The following is a 27334-nucleotide window of genomic DNA, read 5'->3' on the forward strand; positions in this document are numbered from 1 at the left end:
GCCTCCCTGAAAGCATGCCTATACACACAAGATTCAAAGATACACTCAAACTGATGGATTCTGAAATGATATTACTAATTTCCCAAGGAACCTTCCAACGATTATTAAGTGAGTTAATAAGAACTAAATTATCGCCCTCTACCTCCACCTGGGCATATCTAAGCCCCACCACTCTAACATCCATTAAGGCAGCTAGGGCTTCAGTGACAAGCACATAAGCCCCAGGTACGTCAATTCTCTCCCCCGCTCAAGTTTTACCTTCATGATCCCTTATGATATATTCAATAGATGCTGAATTATCATGTCTAACAGACCCATCAATATTAATTTTAACACTATTTATAAGTGATTTAATCCAAGTTAGTTGTCGTTTGTTTCTAAATCTAAAAAAAAATTTGTTATCTTTCATTCCATTTCTATTAAAGTGATCATCTTTTCAGAAATTATATTGACAAATAAAGGTTGAAAGAATATGATTAATCTTCTCATCTTTTGTCATATTTGACTTATTAAATACTGAACCATTTTTTATTCTCCAAATGTTCCACCATAGAAAGAAAGCAATATCAAAGTTGTAATTTGAATTGCAAAAAGAAGTTAGTGAGGTTAAAAATCTCTCGTATTCCGAATCACCAGCTTTTTGTTCACAAGACTGTTGAATTTGTTGAAAACCTATAAGTAAAACTACATTCGGTGTTCCGAAGTTTTGTTTTTGATTTGCTATGGATGGTCGTAAATGGGGGAGAAAATTAAATTTTGGACAGATAAGTGGATTTGAATGACCAAACAGATAAAGTAAGTGACTTCTTATTGCTGGGAATCCTGGAACATGGCAGATAAACTCATTTGATAAAACAATACTTTTGGAACCTTCTCTATAAAACCGGTTTTGATTTGTGTAGAACTAAGAAACAAAAGATTGATTATCTGTCTCTTCCTTTCTGGAACCTACCACCTAAAATAAACAATTTCTTATGAAAAACACTCGCTAGACAAAAAAAAAACAAAGCAAACACCTTACAGAATCATAGAAAATAAAGGAGTAAGAAACCAAATCCCTCAAACCAATCTATAACTTCTCTCTACAAACCAAATCCCTCAACGAAGAACATCATTAGTTCATCATCGTAACAAAACTCTACTTCCTATAACAAGAAAGAACAACAAATCAACAATTAATTAATGGAACTTAGAGGATGGTTTTTAATGAAATCATCTTTCTAAAACCCCAAAGTAAACTGAGTAACCCCCAAACCTAAACTGGGTAACCTCCATTTTTCATCTAATTTGGACAACCCCTAACAATAAAGTGAAGGTTTTCCTTCTATCTGAAACATTCAAGATCAACATCAATTCTGTATGGGATGACCTTCCAATATCAAACTCTAGGGGCAAACCCTCACAAATATCAAATTCTAGGGGCAAACCTCCACCACTAACCAATATGGAGTGATCCGCGGAATCTGGCTTTTATAAGGAAGCTCTCTCTCTCTCTCTTGAATGGTTTTTATAATCGGCCGCATCTAGTTTCAACAAGACCTCTTTAAAATCTACCACTTTTTTAAGTCAAACATTTTATTCCTCCAGATTTGTTCGGGTTTCTCCGTTTAGATCTAAAACTCTCTTTTTCTTGTTTTTGTTTGTTTTTGCAAGCATGAAGGTGTAGAATGAGAAATAAAATTATAACACATTTGAAAATTTAGTTCATGAAAACACTGGATCGTTGGTTTGAATAAGAATCTTGTTTAGAAATGGAAAAGTTATATCACCATGGTCTCCGGATTGAATCTCCACAAAACCCGATTCTTGTTTAATCTATGCGTTCTCAATTCTCATATCCACTTAACAAATTGAAAAGATTAAACTTTTTTGTATCCACTTCTTCAACCTCATGAGTACTCATGTGATATGTTGTACCCGGGTTAGGTTTTGTTTTCTAGTGCATGTTTGTGGCTTTCTTTGCAAGCTTTTTATTTATTTTGTGTTTAGTTTAGCATTTTCTTTTTAGCTTTTCTCTTGTGTTTGTTCCTTATTTTTGTTTTGTTTTTTGTGGGGGTTTGTAGTGACAACTTTCATTTGTCTAAGGTGCTTCTTAGGTATTGTTTGAGTTGACTTTTTTATTATGACTGCTCCGTCTGGTGTGATCCTATTAGCTTCGTGGCTCTAGAAGATCCCTACAAACTATTTAGGGCAACGTCTTGGATTGTGACTCTTGAAGATCCCTCATTTAGGTGAGGGTAACATCATAGTGCTCCGCTCGTCGCTTCTGATCTTATCCGATGTCTTGTCTCTCTCTCTCTCTATTGGTCATTTTTCTCTTTCGATGTTGTGTTGCGTTGCCTTGGTTGGTTTATTGTGCTTGTATCTCTAGTCGGTTTGTCCCGTCTCCCGATTTTTTCGGGCTCTCCTTTGAGCTGATGTTGTATCATCAGTTTAACCGAATTACTTACCTTTAATTAAAAAAATCTTGTGGAAAGCTAGCTCTGACATCCTCCTAACAACAAAACGAATGAGCCGGTATTTTCATAGAGTTCTTGACAATTGCTCACTCTATAATATTCAAAATGAAATGTTAAGCATTTTTTCTTCCAATGTGATTTTATCACTAAGGTTTTCAGTACTTTTAATAACATGATATATATTCCTTTTGTATTATAGAGTTCTGGGAATTTTCTCACTTCATTAACTTCATTTTGCAGTTTAAATATTAATTTGGATATTGCATTTTTCTTTCTGTGGAATATTTGGAAAAATAAAAATGATACCCTTTTAGTAGAGTAAGCATGAAGGACAACGAAAAGATTAATTTATATCATTTCAACCTCTCTTAGACAATTTAATTCCTGGAAGGAGGATAGTAACAACAACAAAAAAACTAAGGGCAGAAGAAATCTACTCCCAAAAACAAAATGAAGATGAGATGGATTAGACTAAGTATAAATTGCATTGAGATTAACTTCGATGGGCCGGTCAGAGATAATAGGGTAGCTTCCATTGATTATATGATAAGAGATTACGAAGGTGGTACCATTGTTGCTGAGAGGATTGATGTACCGGGGACTTCAGTGATTGTCGCTGAAGCCCTTGCGGCCTTGATGGGAGTGAGGGAGGCGGTGGGGCTTCGGTGTGCCCGGGTAGAGGTAAAGGAGGATAACAGTACTCTTATAAGTTCCCGTAATAATAGTTGGAAGATTCCTTGGGAGATTAGTAATATTATGAATAAAATTCACCAATTTGAGATGTGTTTTCAGGTTTGCGAGTTTTGACATGTCTACAAGAAGGCTAATGACGCATCGGACTTTATAGCTAAGAGCCTAAGAGTACTTGTGGAGTAGAAGTTCTGGTGGAGATAGCTAATTTAACTACGAAGAGAGGAACTGCATCAAACGTGGTGATTTAGGTCTTTCCTAGGATTTAGGATATCTTTGTATGGCTTGTTAAAAAAGAAGTCATTTTGCTAAAAAAAATTCTAGAAATTCCTGTAATAACCCTCTTTCGATTATCGAACGTTTATGTAATATCACCATTGTTTTCAAAATAATGGTATTTATACCCGATTTATGATATTAAATTATTCTGATAATAACTTAAATAATTTTCTCTTCATATAATTAATTCAATACTTAATTATTTTAAATTTTAAATATATGGCCGAGGATATTTTTTTAGCTTTTAAAAATATATTTTGAAGAGTGTGTAATTAATTTAAAATTCAGATTCTTTCAAGGAGGGCATTTTTACAACTTTTGAAAACATGCGGGTAAATTTTGTAATTAATCCATAATAGAATTTAACAAATCAACCGCTTCATCTTCATCCTGTACAACCCTATTCACCAAATAATGTAAGTGATCTTAATCCCCTGATTCTTCAAGAGTCAAACTCCTATGCTAACAATACCCTACTCATAAATTTTTCTCCCCCTACTCCTTATCTTCCGGATTTAGATCCACAAAATTCAACATTGTGGTTGTGGAGTAAATCCCTTCAATTATCATGCAGCCAATTTCTTCTCCTATAAATAGAGGAGCTTCATAGGCTAAATTTATTCACCTTCTTCTGCCATCAGATGTGGCCTTGTTCATTCTGGGATCTTGCTCTGCAACTGTTCTAGTTATTACCATTGTTATAATTTTGAAGCGAGAACTCTTCTTCTTCTTTTGGTCGATCTACTTGTAAATTGGGAGGGTCATTCCTCCTCTGCCTCTATCAATACTACTGTCTAGTTCTTACATGGTGAGAGCACTCACATCCTCTTCTTTAATTCATTTAATTATTATTTTTTTATTGAAGGTCGACAAAGGGAATCCTCCCTAACTAGGAGACAATCCCGCATTATCATGCTTAATTCATTTAATTATTGTATGAAGTTGCTGAGTCACTTATATCACTTCAATATTATTCTGTTGACTTTCAACTGCAACCTTTCTTATTTTATGTATTTTATTATATTATTTTTTTATCCGGTCATGTACTTGGGTGAGTGCAAGAATAATTTTAAGCTTGTACACATATATGTACCGTATAGCGAAATTTCCAAATTCTTATCTATATCCTGTGTCTACACGTATAACTTGGACTATATAATGTTTAAACGATATATTTAAATAGTACTATCACGTAAATCGATAATATAAATTTATTGGAATATTTATATCGGGATATATTATTAACTATAATTTATCCTTGTGATTTGGTATCACTTTCGGATCGGAATCGGAACAGAAATCGATCCCGTCAACTAGGAATCCTATCTTCGTTTGACTCGCATCAACATCTTCTGATCTAAGGAAAGTGGCGGTTCGCTCTTGCTTATCTATTGTTTTTATTTCATATTTATCTTAATTAACAATGAATCGTTTGTTATATTAAGTTAGGATAAAATATTATTCTCTTGTGTGTTGGGAACTTTAATAACCTAAATAAATGTTATTTAGGTTGTATGCATATAGTGGATATACTATATATATATATGTGTGTGATTATATTATTACCTTAGGGTGATAGATGGACTTGTTGTGGTTGTTGTGGATATATTATATAGTTAGAACGAGTATTCGTAGGAACACTATGTACCTCACGAGGTCTAGTGATTTCTTTATATAACTGGTATTAGGAGGGATTTTGCCCTAATAACCTTTTTGGTCATGACCAAACCCTTATTCTTATATAAGTGGTGGTGCACATAGCTAGTGCCGATTATCGTGATTATACCCTTGTTCTCAATGTGAGACATCATTAAAAGCTTCAACGAAAAATCGTCTTGGAACTACGAAAGATATAAGCACTCGTGTGCATAATTAATATGTTCCGGACAATTAGTACAACTTGGAAAATTGTTTGGCCTCCCGGTTAAGTAAGTCATCTTTCCAATCCGAATTTGCACAACACGTATGCGGTGAGGTTGGTTGTTGACCCAATTATTCATGGGGGGTTGATTTCGAAAACTATTGTCGTGAATTATATAAAATGTTCCCACACAGTTATAATATAATATTATATTAATATCTTCCCATAAGACTTGACTTTTGGAGTCTTCTCTTGGTATATATATTATTATATTTCTTCCTTATTCCGTGGGAGTGTCGGAGTTGTCATCGGTTATCAGTTTTTTATTCTAAAAACCGTTGGGTTTAACTAGATACGACTACATAGAGCATCACATAAATCCCACTGCATAGTCTCTCGACTAGCCCAACCACTATTTTTCTCTTATGGTTGGTTGGTGTCATCCGTCTCATTACGGCACATCAGGTGGTATCTTCAAGTATTGAAGACTTCAGGACGCAGGGCAGTTGAAGATTATTATTTTTTTCAGTTTCAATAAGGTTACGATCTTTTATGTTTAAGTCTTCCGCTAAATGTATTATTTTTGGGATTTGGTTTAGCATTGTAAGACAATTATTAATTATTAATATATTGATTATTCGTTTTTACATTTAATATTTTAAGCCTTAATAACTTTGGGTCGATGATTCGGAGTTATTGGCGGTAATATTCCCAAGTTAATTTGGGGTTGTTACAATTCCAACGAGTAATCCTAAGATTTTAACAATTCCACGAAATATCCAGATATCTTATATATTCTGTCTAGCATTCATGAATTTGTGATATTTTTCATCAAGTACCCATATTAATGTTAAAAAATTTCAAGATTTGTCTTAAAACTCCCTAAATTGCATAAATCTTAAAGTTAAAATTTCTAAAATTCAAGAGCCAAAATCCTAAAATCCCTAAATTTAGTAGTCTTAGGTATAAATAGACTCCATAAAATCACAACTCCGGCTCTTAAGTTGAACATATTAAGGACAATTGGGTATATGCCAGAAAATGATATAAGATGGGATATGTAAGAATTGTTCGATATTTTATGAAATTGTCTAAACTTCATGGTTATCGGGATGAATTTCTGTTATTTTTGTTGAACAATTGGTTTGCTTTGTATGAAGTGAAAACATATGGTTGACTATGAAACATCTAGCAGCCCACATAATTGTAATGGTGTTGAACAAATGTTAATTTACTAAAATAACTAGTAAAACTTACAACACCACAGTACGTAAAACTGAGATAGTATTTCATTCAGAAATTATCCCTTTGATGTAGCACATCTCTAAGATTCAATCAAGAATACTTACAGAAACTAAATTACTAGAAGAGGGTTAATATCACTACTCGACGGGCGGATCAGACATATCCGATTAGAAGTTGAACGAGCTCTGCACAGAGGAAGTAAAGGAGGACCAGAAACACCAGCACTAACGCAAATTTGGCAAAGATGACAAATATGATGAGGATGAGTAGGTAATGCAACAGCACAAAAACAGGAGACTCTTCTAACGAGTACATTCTTACTCAATTTTTAGTGTCAACAATAGAACGAACAAACAAACAAACACGCCCTTAAATCTTATTGTATTCCTGAATGTTCTAGGGCCTACTTCGTTGAAAATTGTGGTTGCCACCTTAAGTTTGATTGGGTTTTTGAGAAGAGCTTTACTTAATCTCTTTTCTGACTTACCTTGTTTGACATTTTGGCAGTTGTTTGTAAGAGGTGAGAAAACATATGGTTGGTGTCCACTACGAAACATTTACATGCACAAGATATTGGGTCAAGTGAAGTAAAGGTTAATCCCTTCTAAGTTCTTACTAACGTCTTTTTCGGTTTTGACTATTTGAATTTAATTATTTCGTGAGTTATGTGTATTTCAAACTTGCTTAAGTCAAGAAAACTGAAATACAAGAGACCCGATTCAAAGTGGGTGTCTCCTTAGAATATGAAATGAGTGGTTGAAGGGAGAAGTGAGTCGTTAAATGAAGACCATCTTAAGCAAGTCGCAAGAAGGTGGAATCTTCTAAAAAGGAGACTTGCAACGGTCTCTATATCATGTGGTGTCTATATCATGTGGCGATTCAAGAAAGGGAATGAGTTATGATAACATGGCTAATTAAGGAAGGAATATCTGCAAGTTGCAACTAGTTTCGTTGAGTTGGCAGATCAAGAACAAATAAGTCTACAAATAGCAAGAGCTATACAATATTCCCTCTGGCCCGAAAAGTTTGAACAGTTTAAGCAAAAGTACAAGATTTAAGGGCATTTAATGAGGAGAAAGGGGTGCAAAAAATTGAAGAATATTTTAATCTCAGCCAATTAGATTTGTTTAGGGTTTTTTCCTGGGCCAATGAGCATTCAGTATTTTGGTGTCTAGGATCACCGACTTGGCATAAACATGTTCTTACAGTTTGTTAGTTGAGCTTTGGTAGGAATATTAAAGCTCAATGTATTTCTCTGTGTTTTGATGATAACAAACTAATATGTTTAATATCTTAGTGTTTGTAAGCCTTCCAGGTCATTTCCATACTTGTAAGGATGCGCTTAAGTCACTTAGAGATGCGCTTGACTGGTCACAGTCGCGCTTAACACCAAGCGGAGAAATCAAGTTTCGCAAAACGGTGTTTCAATAAATCCTGTCAACGTACAGATGTGTGTGTAGGCGTGCTTCTAAGCCATTGAAGATGCGCTTGAAGCAAAAGGAGAAAGTTGATCACGAGGTTCCACTGAAGCTTAGGGTGTGCCAGAGCACAGGAGAACAAATCTAGACGCTTCGAAGGCTGGTAAAGCGGGAGAGTGCAAGTTGCGTGCACAGGAAGGTGCGAGAAGAACTTTACACTCTTTGTGACGCCACTCCAGGGATCGCCAGCGTGGCAAGAGTTTGTTAGAGCTTAAAGCACACGGATTGCTTATGTGGCGTGGATCAACACATGGAGAACAAAACCAAATCACTCCAAGCCGTTGATTAATTCTGGTGAAGTGATCAAGGCACACGGATTGATGAGGTGGCTATTGCTTAGTCTTCTAGTTTGTTACAAGGAATTAAGCAAGGGTAGCTTAAGGTTTTTGTATAAATAGAGGACTATAGCATTCACTCTAAACAGCGAAAAAAAGGGGGATCAGAGGGATTTCGAAGCTGTAATACAAAGTGAGTAGTTCATAGGGAAAGCTAGGGGTGCTTAGATTGATTACTCAGGTTTGTATTCAGAGAGAGTGTAGAGCCATTTGTTCTTGAGCTGATTGGTTGTATTGTGAGGAGAAAGCTTACAAGTGAGCTTCTCGTGTTGAAGCAAGAGATTGTAACCCTATTCAATCAATACAAAATTAGTGGTGAGTTTTATCCCGAGTCAATTAGTGGCTTAGGGTTCTCACCTTGGAAAAAACTCTTGTGTTGTGTGCAAATAGAAGTGCGCTTTAATAACTTAAAGCGCGCTTTATTGTCGTCTGACCACTTCCGCACTTAAAGGACATTAGTAAATTCATTACTAAGTGTCCTACATTGGTCAAGCGCATCTCAAGTATCGAAAGCGCAATTCAATACTAGTGAAGCGCATCTAAGGCTTAATGAACCTTAGAGACAAAAGACAATAGCTGATCAAAACACGTATTTTCTACTTTGGTAACGTGTTATTTCCAACACAGTTTTATCCATGTGCACATAATTCTTCTTCAACAACCCATATTCTTATTCTTAGCTGCCATTGCAAGTGAAAATCAGAGAATATTCAGAGTGAAAAACAGAGTATAAGGGGGGACAGTTGTGGAGTTATGACTTCATCTTCTTCTTTTTTACTTAAATGAGCTGCCAACATGTGAAGAAGACAATTTAAGACAGCATAAAAGTGGAGGTGGGGACCAAGCAACACAGTTCGTGGACAACTCATCTCAACAGAATAATGAAGGCAACCAAGAAACGCAACAGTTGCATCATCAACCAAACTTCAGGCTAAACAACAAGCAACACATGCAGGTATTAAACGTTATACCCTCAGAATCTCGGGGGGGGGGGCTATCACATGGGGCAATCAAGCAATTATCACAAGAACTCAATTTGTCAACAAGAGTACTTGGAAGGATCTGGGCAACAGCTAACCAACAACAAGCAGGGGGACAGAGTTTTAATGTCAACAACAAGTTCAAAAACTGTGGGAGAAAAAGAATCCAAGTTTCTCAAGAAGCCATTATGAGCTTAAGCATGGGGGACAGAACATGCTTGAGGGATCTAGCAAGCAAGTTAACAATTTCAAAGAGCACATGTAATGACCAAGGTGGGAGTCATAAAGCCACACAAATTCCCTACATCCAGGCCTATCACTAGATCACAAATTAACAAGGCTGAGATGAATGCTCAGCTTGTTGCAAGGCAACACATTAGCAGAAAAGATTCAATACTACCCTATGTATGAGTTCGTCCACTTGTACGAGAAGTGGTTCTATCTCACAAAAAAGAGCACCAGAGTCTACTTAGCACAGAATGAAAAAGGCAAATACAGAGCAGCCAGTTCAAGCAAATTCATCCCTAAGGTAATGTTTACAGCTTGTGTTGCTAGACCTAGGTTCAATGCAGAGGGGGAATGCATATTTGATGGAAAGATTGTAATCTTTCCATTCACATACAAGGAGCCAGCCAAAAGGAGTTCAAAAAACAGAAGCAAGTGGACAGTCATAACAAAGCTTGTTGATAAAGTCAACCAGAAAGTTACTAGAGCTATGCTAATTGAACAAATTCTACCAGCCATTAGAGCAAAGTGGCCAAATGATGGAATGCACATAACCATTTTCATCCAACAGGACAATGCAAGGAAACATATCACTCAATCAAACAAGGAATTGAAAGGTGTTTATGTCCAAGGAGATTCCACTTTCATCATAATTCAACAACCATCAAACAACCTAGGCTTGAACATCTTAGACCTGGATTTTTTAGAAGCATTCAGTCCCTAATGCACAAAAAGATGCCAAAGAATGTTGATCACATGCTAGAGTGTGTTACAGATGCATTTTATGAGCTAGACCCCCTAACACTAGGCAATGTATGGATGTCATTATAAATGGTTATGAATGACATACTCAAGTGTAATAGGAGGAATGGGTATGAAATGTCACACATCAACAAGAAGAGTCTTGAATTAGAAGGGAACAAGCCAATAGAACTGATTGCACCTACTTGGGCTATAGTTGAAGCATGGAATGCAGCGAATGCAGATGCAAGTGCAGTGGGGACATCAAATGAAAATGAGCCAATGGATGCAAATGCAGCTAGTACATCAAATGCAAATGCAACAGATAATGTAAACAGTCAAGAAGAAGAAGAGTTGCTTGATGATGAGTTACTTGATGATATCATGAACTCTAGATGCTTAGCTTAGATTATGCTTATGAATGCAATGTAATGACTGTCAACGTTGAGATGAAATATCATAACACTTGTCAAGTTATGATACTCATCTCATTGTATTTTGTTATTCAACATGTAATATGCATATGAAAGTTATGCAAGATGAACCTATATGAACTTATTAATATCTAGAAAGTGAAAAAAAATTATTCTCAGTGTCCCCAAATGAATCATTCCTCTGGCCCTAATCATACCCTAACAACACCCAAAATACCGCATGAGTCATAATGACTGGTATCACAATGGGAGGTTAAGCCATAATTGTTGCTCAACAGAACCACAACTCAATCTTAAAAGGGTGTCATCATTGAATAAAAAAGGAAAAAGAAATCTCAGAAGTCACCTAAATCCATCACTGATTTAGGCCAATGTGTTGCCTAACTTCCCAAATACCATCCTTAGTCATAATGAATGGTTGTAAGGGGAGTTAGGCAACAGAAGTGTTATAAAATGGCCTAAATCTCAGTTAATACAGGGATCATCATTGATCATGCATGAATGCAGCTACATGTTTCCCTAGAATTGTTCTTACTTTTCAGGACAGAGGCAGTAAATGGGACATAGTCATGCTAATTCACAAGGCTACAGACAACAGAATGTATGATGCGGACATTTAAGCTTCAAGTCATAAGCAAGGCAACATGAATCCGTATAAGGATCATGCAAGACAACACATTATGGGGATCATGCAAGGCAACATGCAACAAAGCTAAGGCAACACATAACTACCAGAAAAGTTAGCATGGGCAACCCTTTGTGCCCATGCTCAAACAGTCAGCACAAAATAAGTAGGAGCAACCAGTTGTGCTCCTACAAAGTTCAAAATATTCAGTACAGTCTATAATAGAGTCCATATTACAGTCCATAACACATGGGGACTAATAGTAATACCAAAACACGGAGTAGAAGTTAAAGACTTATCTAAATGATGTTTGGATCATCATCATCACTAATGATGATGATGATCTCCTTGAAGCCTGGAGGGGGACCACTCCTTGGCAGAGATGGCTTAGGCAGAGAGGGGGGCACCTTCTTCTTCTTCTTTGTTGGTTGTTCAACCTCAAATGAGGTTTCTGGTGAGACCTGGTTCACACTTTGACTGTCACCTTGCTTCCCAGAGTAGTTGTGCTTCTCCTTGCAAGTCCTTGCCAGTCAGTCACACCTTGGATCCTCATAGTACTGGGAGCAGACTTCACTTAGATTGGGCATACTCTACTTGCCCCTCTGCTTGTCCCTTTGCTCATCTTCAGTAGTCCATGAGCAATTCTCAGGTCCAGAAACGTGGCTACCTGTAAACAATACAATTACACAAGTCATATAAAAAAAAGGGCAAATAAGTCAAAAAAATTCCAATATTAGAGACAAGGACTCATCTCATGTAGATTCAGCAATTAATCTTCATAGATCGAGCTAGGGGACTCAATGTAGCAACACATAATATAAGGCAACCATGTGGGAGATTGACATTGATCTCTGAACATGAGCCATGGGGACTCAGAGATGAACATCAACCTCCCAACATATCAAGACCAACCATTCAAGGGACAGAGCATGTTGCAAGATCGACTTTGATTTTGCAACAGACAAGGAGAAATAGAGAAGGGGACTCGATCTAGCAACAAAGAAGGGGACTGAACATTATTTACCAATAATCAATAACATGTGACCCAGCCAGGATATACCAACATTCAAGATTCATAAACATGCAACCAAGCCAAGGTGTATAACAATTCAAGACAGTAAAAGATCGACATCGATCTAGCACAAGAAGGGGAAATGTTTGTTATCACACAAATTCAGAAACATGCAACCCAACCAGGGTGTATAACAAATCAAGACAGTAAGAGATCGGCATCGATCTAGCAACAAGAAGGGGAAACGACAGTTATCACACAAATTCATAAACATGCAACCCATCCAGGGTGTATAACAAATCAAGACAGTAAGAGATCGACATCGATCTAGCTACAAGAAGGGGAAACGGCTATTTTAATCCAAATTCAGTAACATGCAACCCCAGCAAAGGAATCGAACTGATCTTGATCTCAAATATCAACTGTAAACAATCAAGATCGAGTTCAATCACCCAAATCACCCAAAATAACAAATTCAAGATCAATAACAAGATTGGGGACGAGATCAAGATTAAGAGCAGCAAGATCGAAGTTCAAACAAAAAAACAGAAACAGAGCAAAATTGGGGACGATATCATTCAACACAAGAGACAAAGGAAGAGATCGAGATCAAGTTCAATCACCCAAATCAACCAAAACAACAGATTTCAAGATCAACAACAAGATTGGGGATGAGATCAAGATCAAGAGCAGCAAGATCGAAGTTCAAACAAAAAAACAAAAACATAGCAAGATCGGGGACGACATCATTCAACACAAGAGACAAAGGAAGAGATCGAGATCGAGATCGAGATCGAGATCGAGATCAAGTTCAATCACCCAAATCAACCAAAACAATAGATTTCAAGATTAAGAGCGAGATCAAGAGCGGCGATCGAGATCGAAGATCAAGATGAAGATCAAGATCAAGATCAAAGATCAAGATGAAGATCAGGATCAAAGATTGGAGATCCAAGTTCAAAGATCCAAGTTCAAAGTTCAAACAAAAAACAGAAACAGAGCAAGTTTGGGGACGAGAAAATTCAACACATGAGAGAAAGGAAGAGATCAGACCAAGATCCATGACAAGATTGGGTTCGAGATCAAGCAACGACAGAGAGGAGGGGATCAAAAGAGAGCGCCGCTAGGGTTTGAAAAGAAGATAGAGAGAGCGATCGTGAGAGAGTGAATTGAGGAGGGGATGAAATTAGGGTAATGCAATGGAACTGAGAAAAATGGGCTGGGTTTAGTCCAATTAGGCTTATGGGTTAGGTTTGGGTTAGTTTAAGGTTGGGTTTGGGTTATTTATGGGTGGGTTTGGGTTAGTCTAAGTGGGTTAGAGGAGGATTAGTATAGGAAGGCTTATGGGTTGGGTTTGGTTTTTTTTCAACCCAATTTCGGAAATTTTAACACTTACTTAGTGATGCTTAATGATTCAATTAATTTTAATTAAATATTTTGTAAATATATTTAGTGAAGTTAAGTATAGTTCTTGAGTGTTGATAATAGTGAAATTTGAAGATGAAATGGTTTTGGTGGGAGAAGTAGTTGGAATATATGGGTAGTTGGGTATGATTTGATAGTTAGTGAGAGAAATAAATAAAGTAAAAAGTGATGATGAATATGAGTAAAATATGTAAAGAAATAGAGTGATAGAGATATTATTGGAAGAATATATAAAAGAGAAAAGTGTTGAAACTTAAAGGAACGACGGAAATGAAAATTATTCAAACATAATGGGACGAGGAATAGAATAGAATAGAATAGTTACGCATTTTAAAAATGTATAGTTTTAAGAAACTATTGTTGGATTGACTATTGAGTGTTTTTCTCTTGTGGTAAGAGTAATTTACAAGTGAAGGCAAACATAAGAAAGTTTTTGATAGATAAGTGAGAATAAAACCTTCGTGTAAGATGATAGTGAATGGTGAGTTTAATCTTAGAGATATATTTTACTATATTTTTGGTTTCCCATCACTGTTAAGAAACTAAACTTTCTATTAAACTAGTTCCCTAGGAAGAGATTACCGATCCCAGCAACTGTAATGATGTTGGACATAAGTTAATGTAATAAAACAATTAAGATTACAGGTCAGAAATCAACCCTTTGCAATTACGGAGCTTACAGTTTCATGAAAGATTATTCCTAACTAGAACCTGTAAGCCTTCTGGTGAAGATTTACAGCAGCAGACCACAATAAATCGTATAGCAATAGCTCTCAAACGAGTCTTAACTTTACAGCAGGCAAAAACACTACACGCTACTCAAAACAGAGCCTCTGAACTGAAAGTGGTGATCAAGCTATGTATATTGAGGAAGATGACTTCTTTCTCTAACCAGTTGATGAAGATCATGAACAATCTTGAACACCGCGTCCGGCCTTGCCAATCTCAATGCATTCTGCGACATTGTCACAAGCTCATCCGCCTTTGGACCGAACCATTGTGATACTATGCTCGCTATTTCCTTCGGCGACTTTGAGTACTTCCCAAATCCATTTTCCACAACGTACGGCACATTTCCGGCTTCCTAAACATGACACAATTATAACACAAAAGGGCATTCATGTTAACTAGTTTAGGGGGTGTTTGGTGTTGATATTTAGATACCAGGTAAGGGTATGAGATATCAGCCATACCGAACTTATAGTATATCAAAATCATCACTCATATTCATACCCATATCCAATACCTTGATACACATATCTTGATATTCATACCAATAATCGTATCCGATATCTTGTATCTTTGATATCAATACCAAACAAGCCCTTAATATTTTCCTACCTGGCCAGCAATGTAATCGTTGAGAATTATAGGAAGCCCTCGAATCATGGCTTCTGCAATGGTTCCGGGACCCGCCTGAAAGGGGAAGTTCGGTTAGTACATGTAATATCATCCAACACAATGGTTATAATTAGAGATATTAACTGCACCTTTGTAATAATGCAATTACAAGCCCCCATGCATTCTTCCATTTTCGTAATAAAGCCTTTTACCTGAAAACACAACAATAGAACAAAAAAAACTTAGGCATTGTTTGGTACAGTTACAATGGAATGAGGAATCAGTATGAGGAATGAGTCAGTCCAAAATCATGTTTGGTTAGGGGGGAAAACAGATTTTCTTTGATTCCTTGGAACGAGTCATTCCAAGCTCAAAGAACAAACTCATTCCACTAGAAAAGCTAAGATATAATCCATTTCTACAAATTCATCTTCTATTCTTCAATCTTTTCCTTCCCATATAATATCCTTCTCCCTCCTCAAGTTTATACCACCTCATATATGAGCAATTTAGTCACATCATTTGCAAAACTATACAAACATATCATACAATTTGGAGGAAGAACTTCTTCTGCAAACCGAAAACATGTACCATGAGAAGATGTGTTTGTGGATGGAGAAGAAAGAAAGGAGCTATTGTTTTTGTTATTCTTTCAACTTCAATTTCTTACATAACAATATGTATTGTGTTAAATGTATGGTGCTAAATTCCGATCATCTTTGTTGAACATGGGAAGCTATGTTTATTAATCTGAATTTCACTAGATTAGAACACAGATCGATATCATCTTTGATATACACTTCTTCCACCACAGTATGAAAAGTACTCAACGATGCGATATTCCATCAGGTTTAATTTTAAGAAGCTAGAAATAGATAAATTGGAGAATGAAGGAAGAAGTATTATCCTCACTACTCACTAGTCAGGACAATGATTGATATGAACAAAAACATTATGCCAATTTTTCGGCTACATAATAGACTTTCTCTACATGCCGTTGCAACTAAAGAAACATACCTGAACAGGGACCTTCCAATCACGAGAGCGCAACTTTTCAGCGAGTTTCTTATTTCGGCCACATATTACTAGAATCTGACCAATTGGCACACCTAGATTCGCATCATAAAGCGCATTTTCAAGAGCTAGAGCCGTGGCCTCTATAGGGCCCATACCTTCTCCTCCTCCCATCAACAATACTGCTGGTAGACGTTCGTCCATTCCCAACTCCTTTCTCAACTGCTCCTGCACGATTGAAAGATCTTATATAAATATACAATTTAGAGCTCGCAACTATACTAAATGATCTAAGCAAAATAAAGTTGCTACGACACTTTTAATATTTTTATATGCTAATAAATCACATGCTAGACCATTGAAAAAATGATAGAATATATGTAATGGATTAGGTTCCGCGAAAATTAGACCTTAAAGTGCGAAAACTTCACAGCAGAACCTCGCTATCCAAATAATGAACATAGAGAATGAATCAAGGAAAAAAGAAATTTTGAGTTATTTATAAAATTGTCACCACGTCAGTTTTTCATCACTTTTTGTTTTTGTAGTAGATTCACAAATTCATACTCGATGTTCATAATTTAATACTCTATCTTCATGTTTGGATAGCGAGGTTCAGCTGCGAAGTTTTCGCATTTTAAGAACTAATTTCAGGCGAAACTTCCTCTATATCTAATTAGTAGTTATTTCTATCTTAATTCAGTACTTTATGGTGTAAATCAGTATTAATTTCCTGAATTTAGACGAGGTGAGTCAGTTAAGTCAGTTTCTTCTATCAAGTAGTGGGTCAGTGGTAGAAGGCCACTACTAGTCAGTTATCAGCATTTCAATTCAGAATTTAAGCACTTCGAGAGTCAGTCTGTACTCAGATTATGAATGAATGAGTATATGAAAATGGAGATTCTCCCATAAGTGGTTTCAATTAAAAAAAAACACAAAGAATGAGACAAAATGCAGAAAGTTCACACCTTTTGGCGAACAGGTTCAACGAAAGAAGGCCTGACAGGTAAACCATAAACCTTGATCTGAGAAGGTTGAACTCCAGCTCTCATTGCTCGTTTTGCTACTTCATTTGATGGACAATAGCATCTCGTTACTAACTTATGAAACCTGATTAAAAAAAATTGATCATTAGCAGAAGCAAGGAGATGAAAGTTCAAAACTTCAACTATTTTTACTTTTGAATTTACCATGTAGGATGGCAGGTGCTTAAATCTGTAACCACAGTAGTAAAAGGAATCTTTTGCAGAAGTCCCTTTGACCGTAATATACGAATTGGGACGTGCTGCATCAATGGATGCACACTCACAATTATATCTGGTTTGTACTTCATCAACCCTTTAGCAACTTCTCTGTTTGATATTGTACCATAAAAAATGTAATAACCAAGATCAGATAAGCTACTTCATGCCAAAATTTGATATTAAAAAAGAGAGCAAAACCTCAACTGAACCATATGGAATTTGCAGTAAAGAGACTGACCGTGCTATGAAGGTTGATGTTGCAGCAAAATTGGATTGATGCACCACACGAGGAGATGAAGCATAATAAGTCATTTTCCACAGTGAACCATGTTTCACCAGGAAGTTATAGCTTCTTGGTAATTGGTTAAATGGCCATGGGGTATGCTCCGACCATAAATCAACAACAAATACCTGCAGTTCTTACTGTTTATAGGGTGAACGAAATCAACAAGCAAAATATCAATGTAATGGAAAGGAAACGTGGAAGAGATTGTCCATTTTAAGTCTACCCACTGATTTTCAATTCCCAAAACACCCATAAAGATTCCTCAAATGGAAAAAGGAAAATTTCAGCAAAAAGATATACCTGGTATTCGTCCCCAAACTCCAAATGAAAAGCAGCTTTAATGGCTTCAGCAGAAGCTCTGTGACCACCACCGGTATCACTCATCAATATCAAAACCCTTTTCTGGGTTTCAGCATCGATGCCATTAGTAGGCAATGCAGAATCCTCAAAGACCTCATTTCCAGTATCCCCTACAGCCCCGCTACTCTCATTTGGATTAGACCCAATCGAAGCAAATCCAATTGGGATTCTATCGCAATGAAGCCTGATAAACCTATTAAATTCACTGAAAACGCTAGAAAGACCGGAACCCCCTTTTCTTATTCTCAACGAATTCACGAACTTGAAACCTTTTCGGGGACTCACGATAACAGGAAATGTGACACTCTGCAGAGAAGCGGACAGAGAAGGTGAGCAGCCATTTGCATTGAAGGCGAGATGAGAAATTTTGGAGACGAGGTTGTTGTCCAAGAGAAGCGTGGAGGAATCGGGAGTCAGAGTTGAGGAGTGAGGTGGCATGGCTCTCGAAGCTTTTATAAACTGGAACTTGGTTTGTGAATCACTCAAATTCTCATAGGTTGCCCTATTTTTCTTATCCTCCTGATGGTTGAAGTCCCCCCTGGAATAGCTATTGGCAGAATTAACATCAATGTAAGCTGCAAATGGTTTAATTGGATCAAAACCATTTCATTTATGGAGGGAAATTGACATCATCCAAATATCTAATAGCGGGAAGCGATGAAGAAGACCAACCTTGTGACGAGAGGATGGTGCGAACTGCAGAGGCGGTGGGTTCTGAGTAGTGGTCCGGCGCGATTAGGTTTTCATGGCGGCGAGAGCGTCGGAGTAAGTGTTCTCAGTCGTCACTTGGCAGGCAGAGAAGAGAAGAAAAGGAAACAAGCAAAAAGAACATTCGCAGAATCTCATGGCCCAAGCTCAACCACAAGCCTCGCTGCCTCACCCACACTGCCACACATACATAGGCAGCCTACATACCCAGATTTTCCTTTTATTTTTAAAGGACAATGCTACATTTACATTAAGTGTAAGATTTTTTTTTCGATGTGTCATAAGATTCTATAAAATAAAAAGGATTTATGAGACACTTGTTTTTTAATGATTCATTCAACTTTTATTTAATGAATCAAGTATTCAACAACTTTAAAATATTTTATATTATTTTATGCTTTATTTTATCATTTTTATTTTTTTATAAATTTATAAAATAAAAATGTCTATCTAACAAGCTCCATTATGCATATATTTTAAGTTACATATATAAATATTATACTTCGTAATTGAAATCAGTTTAAAGGTGTTAAAATAATATCAAATTAGTACTATTTTAGTTAGTACAATAATATTAAGAATTAGGTTCGGTTGTTAAAACTTCGAAGTCAAATCTCGCTATTGATAATGAACATAGAATATTAAATTATAATCACGGAGTATGAATTTGCAAACCTACTTAAAAATAAGTGGTGAAAAAATGACGCACTGATAATTTTATATAACTAAAATCTTTTTTTTTGGAACATAACTTGTTTACAATGTAATACGTTATGTTCATGTATTGGATAGCGAGCTTCAACTATACAACTTTTCGTTTTTAAGGTTAATTTCAGTAGATACTTCCTCGTAATAATATCGAAAAATATATTAAAATGTGTCTCTTGCACAATGTATAAGTCTAAACTTTGAACTTGGACAATGAGTCGGACCAATATTAATATAGTTTACTCACATGTAATGTTTCCATGTATTCAATTTCTCAAACAGATTAATGCTTTAACAGTCTCTGGACTCAATTTGTTGCGGTGTGAAATCACAACTCTACCACCAACAATAATAGCACTCTCAGATGCAACAGTTGATGCTGGAATAGCCAATAAATCCCTTCCAATCTTACACAATGATGCAATAGTCAATAGTCATTTTTCTTTAAAATTTTAAATAAAAATAATAATACAGTAGAATTATTTATATATATAATATATAAAATTATATTTTTATATATGTAAAAGATTACGGGTTACGTGTGACGGGTGTGTGACGGGTGGCGGGTGAGTGGTGAGTGATGGGTGATGGTGATGTGTGATCTTTCATCATCCACATTTGATCCATCATCTGCTTCACCCATCACCCATTTTGGGCTTTCATCCGCGAATGTCGAGTCAGGTGGCGGGTGAAATAGTCACATGCAGATGATTCTAAACACTAATTTTCACATAATACATGTCATTATTATAAAAAAGTAATTACACGTAATTTAATTAAAAATTATAATATTTTTTAAAAACATATAATACGATTATTCTGTGATTAAAATAAATTTTATTCCTATTTAACTAAAAAATATACTTGAAAACAACAACAGTCTTGGTCCGTTGGGTAAATCCGGCCCAAATTCCATATGACATGTGCCCCTTTGACCCGAAAAGTTTACCGTCATGTTCAAATCGAACCCGGTTTGAACCCGATCCTGACCCGCATGACCCTTTTAGGATCGGGTTTCGCTCATTGATATTTTCGGGTTAATCATGTCCAAGTGTCTCTTTGATCGTGTTTGGATTCTAAAAAAACCATTTGATAATGGATCTTGTTAGATAAGCAATTTTTTTAATTTGTAAAAATAAAATTATAAAATTAAAAATATAAAAATAATATTAATTAAATTTAAAGTTGTTAAGTACTTAATTTATCCAAATTTTTTTGAACTAATCACAAAGAGACAAGTGTCTCAATTAAGAGCTTCTCACTAAAGCTACTTTTAAATCTCACCTCTTTTCTAATAGGAGGAATCTTTTGCCATTTGGCATATTGTGTAAAAAAAGTTTTTACACTTAGTGTAAATGTAGATTTATCCATTTTTAAACTGTGATGACCGGACCGATATATTTTAATAATAGTATAAAATATTAGGATAAAATTTATGCATGAAAGTTTCCCATTTTTGCACGGGAATATTTAGTAGCGCGGTTGCTGACCATGCACTAGTCAGACCCGCAGTTAATCAAGCTAATATTGTAAGAAAAGAAAATTGGTTTCTCGGCAACGACGTCAATTTGATAGGACATTGTCGTTAGGTTGTCCTAGTCAAAATAATCCCTTCTAACTCTCTACTAAAGTAGAGTGACAAGTAGAGGTCGAATCTCACAGGGAACCGAAGCAATCAATTCTTATGATATTAGAAAGACTGCAGGATTATGAAAACTGTTTTGTTTGTTTTGATTAAATGGGACGAACACTTTATATGGTTGGTCTAATCTACTAGCCTGATTCAATGGTCATAGGTTCCTTCTATTCGGGTTCTATCTCTATTTCTAATTCCTATATGTCTTCTAAATTTCCCTAATCCATGTACTAATATTGCTAGTTAGGTCAACTAGTCCTAACAACAAACCTAGTCTTGAAACTATCAAGACTAACTCCTAGGCAACATTAACTTCATGAATAAATAGGAAGGTATATTGCCCTCAATGCTTATACAACATTAATCTCCTCATCCTACAAGTCCAACTAGTCCAAGTAGAGATTTGTACTACTAAGAAGACAAGGTTCTCCAACTAGGATAAACCAGGCCCTAACTATATTAAATCGAACTAAACAACCTAGGTGATCAAATCTAGAAAGTACATTCAATTCAATAGATATTACACGCAAGAGATTAAAGCAATAGAGACATAATAATATTAAGAACCAAGGATAGGAACCTCACATTGAATCAACCTAGTGGCGCGAACCAACCATACAAAGTCTAAGGAGATTACTCCTGGCTCATTGCTAATAGCGTAAAATGAAATGTATATTGGAAATTGAGATGATTTAGGGAGAGGTAAAACTCTCCCTTTTTATAACAAATGACTAAGTTAAACCTAAATGAGAAAACCCTAAATGAAGTGTGTGGAAGCCCAACCCGAAATACATATGAACCTCGGTAAAAATCCCAACTAAAGTCCCGGAACTAAGGCTTCTCGCGGCGCTGTGGCGGATGAAGACGTGGGTGCGTGTCTGTCGGAGCGATCGCGCCGTCCTCAGAAGGTGGTGCCCGGGCTCGTCGTGTGTGGCGCGTTGTGGCTTGCTCTAGCTAGCCGTGCGAGCTAGGGCGCGGTCGTGCCCCGGGCAAAGTTGCCCTCTCGCGTCTCTTCATCACTTGTGTTTGCTCCTTTCCTTCCGCATCTTTTCCCTTGTGCGCGTAATCCTCGTATTTGTACTCTTTGCTTCATGAGGTCGAGATTACGTCATTATTCTCCACTTGTGACCTATTTTGCGCGTAGTTGATGCTAATTCCCACTCTTTATGATGTACGAGATGCCGCCAATCACATAGGTTGAGATACATCTAAACTTGCAATAATAATAAATTCTAAAATGGAAACATAAATCTCAAAAGACTTGCAATGATAATTAATTCTAAAACAGAATAAGAATCTCAAAAGACTTCTCAAAACCGTTCAACTACTCTTGGCTTGATGGGACGTCTGGATTCCTATCATTATTGCCTTCTTTGCTTTGAAACATTCCCGTATCGACAACAGGTTAGTCCGAGGGAAGATATTGGGTGATGTCACCGACATTGAGAATCACACTCACACCAAGGTCCGGCGGGGGTGCCAACTTGTAGTCGTAGGCAAGTAGCTGCATATTGACATAGGCAACAGTATAGTAGATTACAGTAAATAGTTGAGCATCAACACTTTCAAACCAGTCCCATGTGTCCTTCAATTTTTCCAGCACATATGTAAAGGTACAGGAATCCTAAAATAGCTCAAATGTTACCCAGTCGCATCCTTCTCTTCCTGGATCAAAACAAAAGGTGTGTAAACTAGCAATGTTCCTAAGAAATCGACCACGAGTACCAACAGAAAATCGACATGCACACTTGTAAGCGTCAACGGAAGTTGTGCACTCAGCAACATACGACCAAGATAAGACACAAATGGCACAACATAATAACCATAGGAAAATTGAACACTAGCAATGAAAGACTTAAAGGCAGTCATCACCACCAATCCTACAAGATCAAAGCTCATAATGCGCTTTTGAACCATTATCATGTGTTCCTTGAAAACTTCCATATCACTATGTGCATCAACATCATTACACTCACAATCAACAACAGTTGTAAACTCATGGTCAACAACAACCACATCCTTTCTTACCATGCCATTAGCGGATATATCCACCAACTTTGCAAGGCTTAAGTCATCCATAGTCGTACGTGCATCAACAAGAACGATTGCTTGGTCGTACAAATCGACTTGGTCACTTATGAAGGCAGCTAGTGGCCCGATTTCATTGCAAGACATTTCATCGAACACCTGACGGGAAGGAAAAATCAATGACTCTTTGGCTGGAATTGGCTCAACCTCTAGAACCAGTGGAGATGACGCTTGCTCCTAACTCAAATGAGCATCATGTTGCATCTCCTCTTCAGGAAAACATTCAACACTTTTCACGTTAGGAGTATCACTAACCCAATATTTAGGTTAACAACATCAAATCACGCATGCCAACGAAGAACATCATCAACACGATGAACGGACCATTTTCAACAATCACGATGAAGAAACTCACCAGTGAAGAGGTGACAAGCCAGATCACAAGAATGGTTATATCTCAATCGATCTCGAAAACTATATCCACTCAGTTTTGATTGCACTTGGTAGTGCACTCAAAATTAAGGAGTGTACCAGTGCACTATGGAGGAGTGTACAAATAGTGTATTGAGGAGTGCATCAATAATGTACTGAAGAGTTCATTAGTAGTGTACTGAGGAGTGCACAATTACACTAATGAGAAGTGAACCCTAGTGCATTAAAGAGTGCACAAGTAGTGCACTTGCAAATACACCAGTAGTGCACTCGCAAATGCACCAATAGTGCACTGAGTAGTGCACTTAGTAGTGTGCTGGAGAGTGCACCAATAATATAGTTGTGATGAGTCCGCACGGTCCGAACAAAAAATTAGTCCGCACCTGAAACATTTAGAATCATTTTAATGAACATTTAAGTATATGTTAACGAACATTTAAGTATATTGTGATGAACATTTATGATTAAAACAATAAACTTTTATGGATCACATTCTGATGAACATTTAGTACACTGTAATAAGCATCGTTGATGAACATTTAGTACAGTGTTAATGAACATTTAAGTATATTGTGATAGAACATTTAAGCACTTAGTGATGAACATTGAAGTATGATGTGATGAACATTTAGTTAAAAATCAAGTATTGTTCATAAAAAATGAAATGAAAATTTTAGTACAATGTTGATGATCATTTTTATAGATCTTGATGAACATTTAAGTACATAGTGATGAATATTAAAGTATGATGTGATGAACATTTAGTTACATCTTGAAAAAAACCAAGTATTGTTCATCAAAAATGGAATGAACATTATAGTTCTCTTTAATGAACATTTATATAAATCATGATGAAAATTTAAGCACTTATTGATGAACATTTAAGTACTTAAGTGATCCGGCAAGGTCCGGCGGAGCGACACTCCGGCAGAGGTCAGACAGAGCGACACTCCGGAAGAGGTCAAGCGGTGCTCCAACAAGGACCGGCGAAGTCCGACGAAGCGACGGTTCGATGAGAACCAACGGAGCGACACTCCGGAGAGATCCAGCGGAGGTCAGGCGGTACTTCGACGAGGTCCGGCAGTGCTCTGACGAGGGTGCGGCGGTGGCTGAGGTGGTGCTATGACGAGTGACAAATGTACGGCAAGTTGCAAGTGAATGCCACGTGCTAACTTCCTAACTTTTAAATTATTTTAATATAACATTTACAATTCATTCTTCTTTATTATATTACATAATTTTATTACCAGATATTTTTCGTTATTTTGTTTATTGAAATTATCGTATCATCTTGTCTAATCGTGTTTGTACCGGTACTATGCAGTAATATAGGTTGATATGGGAGAATACGTTATTACAACTACTTTATTTCATATTAGATTAGATAAAGGTTAGATAGATTGAATAAATAGATTAGATAAGACAAGAAGTAGTTTCTTTTTGTCATGAATTGAAATTTCTACAAATGTAGAAATTATATCAACCACAACTTTATCTAGATGATTGATGAACAATTGTATGATTGTAGTAGATATGAAATTTGTGGTAGATATTATAATGGTGAATTATTCACCTTATTTACCTCCTAATTTTATGGGGATTAACTTAAGTTTTGTCTCCCCAATTTTGCCTATAAATAGAGGCATTTTCTACTGTAAATACACACCAAAAATAAGAGCAAGAATACTCATCTAAAGTTCTTGATCTCTCCCTTTCTCTTTCACAATTTAAAGTTATTTTAGTGGTCCTTTAAATAAGATTAAGACATCTTGTCTTAATAATCTAAAGTCTTAGATTAAGACACTTTGTCTTACTCGTTTCACAACACGTTATCAGCACGAAGTGACTCTAATCACCACTTATCAAGAATCATCAAGGTATAAACTCTACTCTTTTATTAATACAATCATAGTTATACAAGAGTTATTACAAAATCGATTTGAGAAGTATGCTCTGTAGTTGCCCAAAACTCGGGATCTTCTACATCAAAAACTCGATTTTCTTCTTCTTAGATCTAGAACGATTTTTACCAAAAATAGAAACATATTATTAGATCTAAACAAAATACAAACAAGATACTAGATTTACTTACCTCTTTCGGCTTCTCATTTCAAGCTCCCTTCAAGTACTTTTCTCGATTTCAAAATGGATCTTTCCAAATCAAAATGATGATAATTAAAACGGTAATCATGATAAGAACAAGGCTAATAAAAAGCTCGGTTAAAAACCGATCGTTACTAGCTCTTAAACGCCGATGAATCTCGTCGGAATCCATGGAAGTGGTTAAAAGAAAAATGGAAGAAGAGGTTGATAATGGAGGTGAGGAAGAAGAAGATAAGAACGGGTGAAAAAAGGGAGAGAGGAGCGTAATTATAAAGGATAAAAAGGGAAAATAACCGGTATTAAAGTTTCCCACCATAAGTATGCTTAAATAATTTTTCCTTACATTATCCATATACTGTATGACCCTGTTTAAATTTATACTTTTGACTCTATGACAATATGACGATCATTTAATTAAGTGATGTGATACACCTATATTGACATGAGCATTCATCTTTTCAGATATTCATGTATATCGCTTCACACATGATATATAATCCGTATATGTATAATTATGAATATCTAATTAACTCATATTTTACAACTTTATTTGTAGAACTTTTAAATGGCAAGTATTACAAAGAGAGAATTTGAGATTCTCGACTTATCGGGTCATAAATATCTCGAGTGGAAGGTAGATGCCCTCACCCACCTTAAGGCAAATGGCCTTGAACTAACAATTGATGAAACGGCCAACACAACGCCACAAGAGAAAGAAAAGGCTATCGTATTCCTCCGTCACCATATACATGAAAGCCTTAAGACTGAGTATTTATTTCTTGATGATCCCAAAGTATTGTGGGAAAATCTAAATGAACGTTATGGCCATACAAAGGAGGTTCTCCTCCCACAAGCACAATACGACTGGAGCAACTTAAGGTTCCAGGACTATAAGTCCATATCAGATTATAATAGTGCTCTATTCAGGATCACATCCCAACTTAAGTTATGTGGTCAAGAAGTAACTGAGTCAAAAATGTTGGAGAGGACGTTCTCCACCATGCATGCCTCCAGTGTTGTGTTACAACAACAATATAGGGAGAGGAAATTCACAAAATACTCAGACTTGCTGAAAGTTTTATTGGTTGCTGAAAAGAATAGTGAAATCTTAATGAGAAATCATAATATGAGGCCCATTGGCTCCACAGCGCTTCCTGAAGCAAACGTTGTGGACAATGTATTTCCTGAAGGAAACGTCAACCAATATAAGGCACAACGTAATCATGGCCGCGGTCGTGATCGCGGAGGCCGTGGAGTTTTCCACGGAGGCTTTCGTGGCCGAGGAGTTCGTAACAGCTATGGCAGAGGTCGTGGCCAAGGATACAACAAAGGTCATGGAAACAACCATGGCTTCAAAGGCACAAAGGGGGATGGAAAGGCAAAGGTCCAGACGGGTCAAGCAGGACCCTCCCAAAAATCTACTTGTTATAGATGTGGCATGACTGGTCATTGGTCAAGACTATGTCGTACAGCCCCACACTTAGTGAGGTTGTACCAAACTGAGAAGGGAAAAGATAAGGCACCTGAGACAAATTACAGTGAGAATGAGAATGTTAAAAATATTAACATGCCAAATATGGATACCCTTGTATTCTTTAACCAAGATAGAGGTGCCAATTTGTCTCTGAACCTTGACGATGATAATGACTACGTCTTTTAAGGATTGAACTAGTCTTGAACGTCTT

The 27334-nt window shown here is 36.5% G+C and overlaps 1 protein-coding gene across 1 annotated transcript; it reads right to left on the reverse strand.

The window, feature by feature from the left end:
- Positions 1-14645: 14645 nt before the first annotated feature.
- Positions 14646-19206, reverse strand: LOC141249223 (uncharacterized). Its single transcript, XM_073669566.1, has 10 exons — positions 19198-19206; positions 18946-19030; positions 17975-18609; positions 17627-17799; positions 17335-17496; positions 17113-17254; positions 16148-16372; positions 15280-15342; positions 15131-15205; positions 14646-14873 (listed from the first exon to the last, which is right to left on the reverse strand). The coding sequence occupies exons 1-10, from the start codon at positions 19204-19206 to the stop codon at positions 14646-14648; spliced, it is 1797 nt and encodes a 598-aa protein (XP_073525667.1).
- Positions 19207-27334: the final 8128 nt, after the last annotated feature.

The sequence above is a fragment of the Phyllobates terribilis genome, unplaced genomic scaffold, assembly GCF_046119375.1.
Source record: "Phyllobates terribilis strain yellow unplaced genomic scaffold, ASM4611937v1 Scaffold_4420__1_contigs__length_61210, whole genome shotgun sequence".
In the NCBI taxonomy this organism is placed as follows: domain Eukaryota; kingdom Metazoa; phylum Chordata; class Amphibia; order Anura; family Dendrobatidae; genus Phyllobates; species Phyllobates terribilis.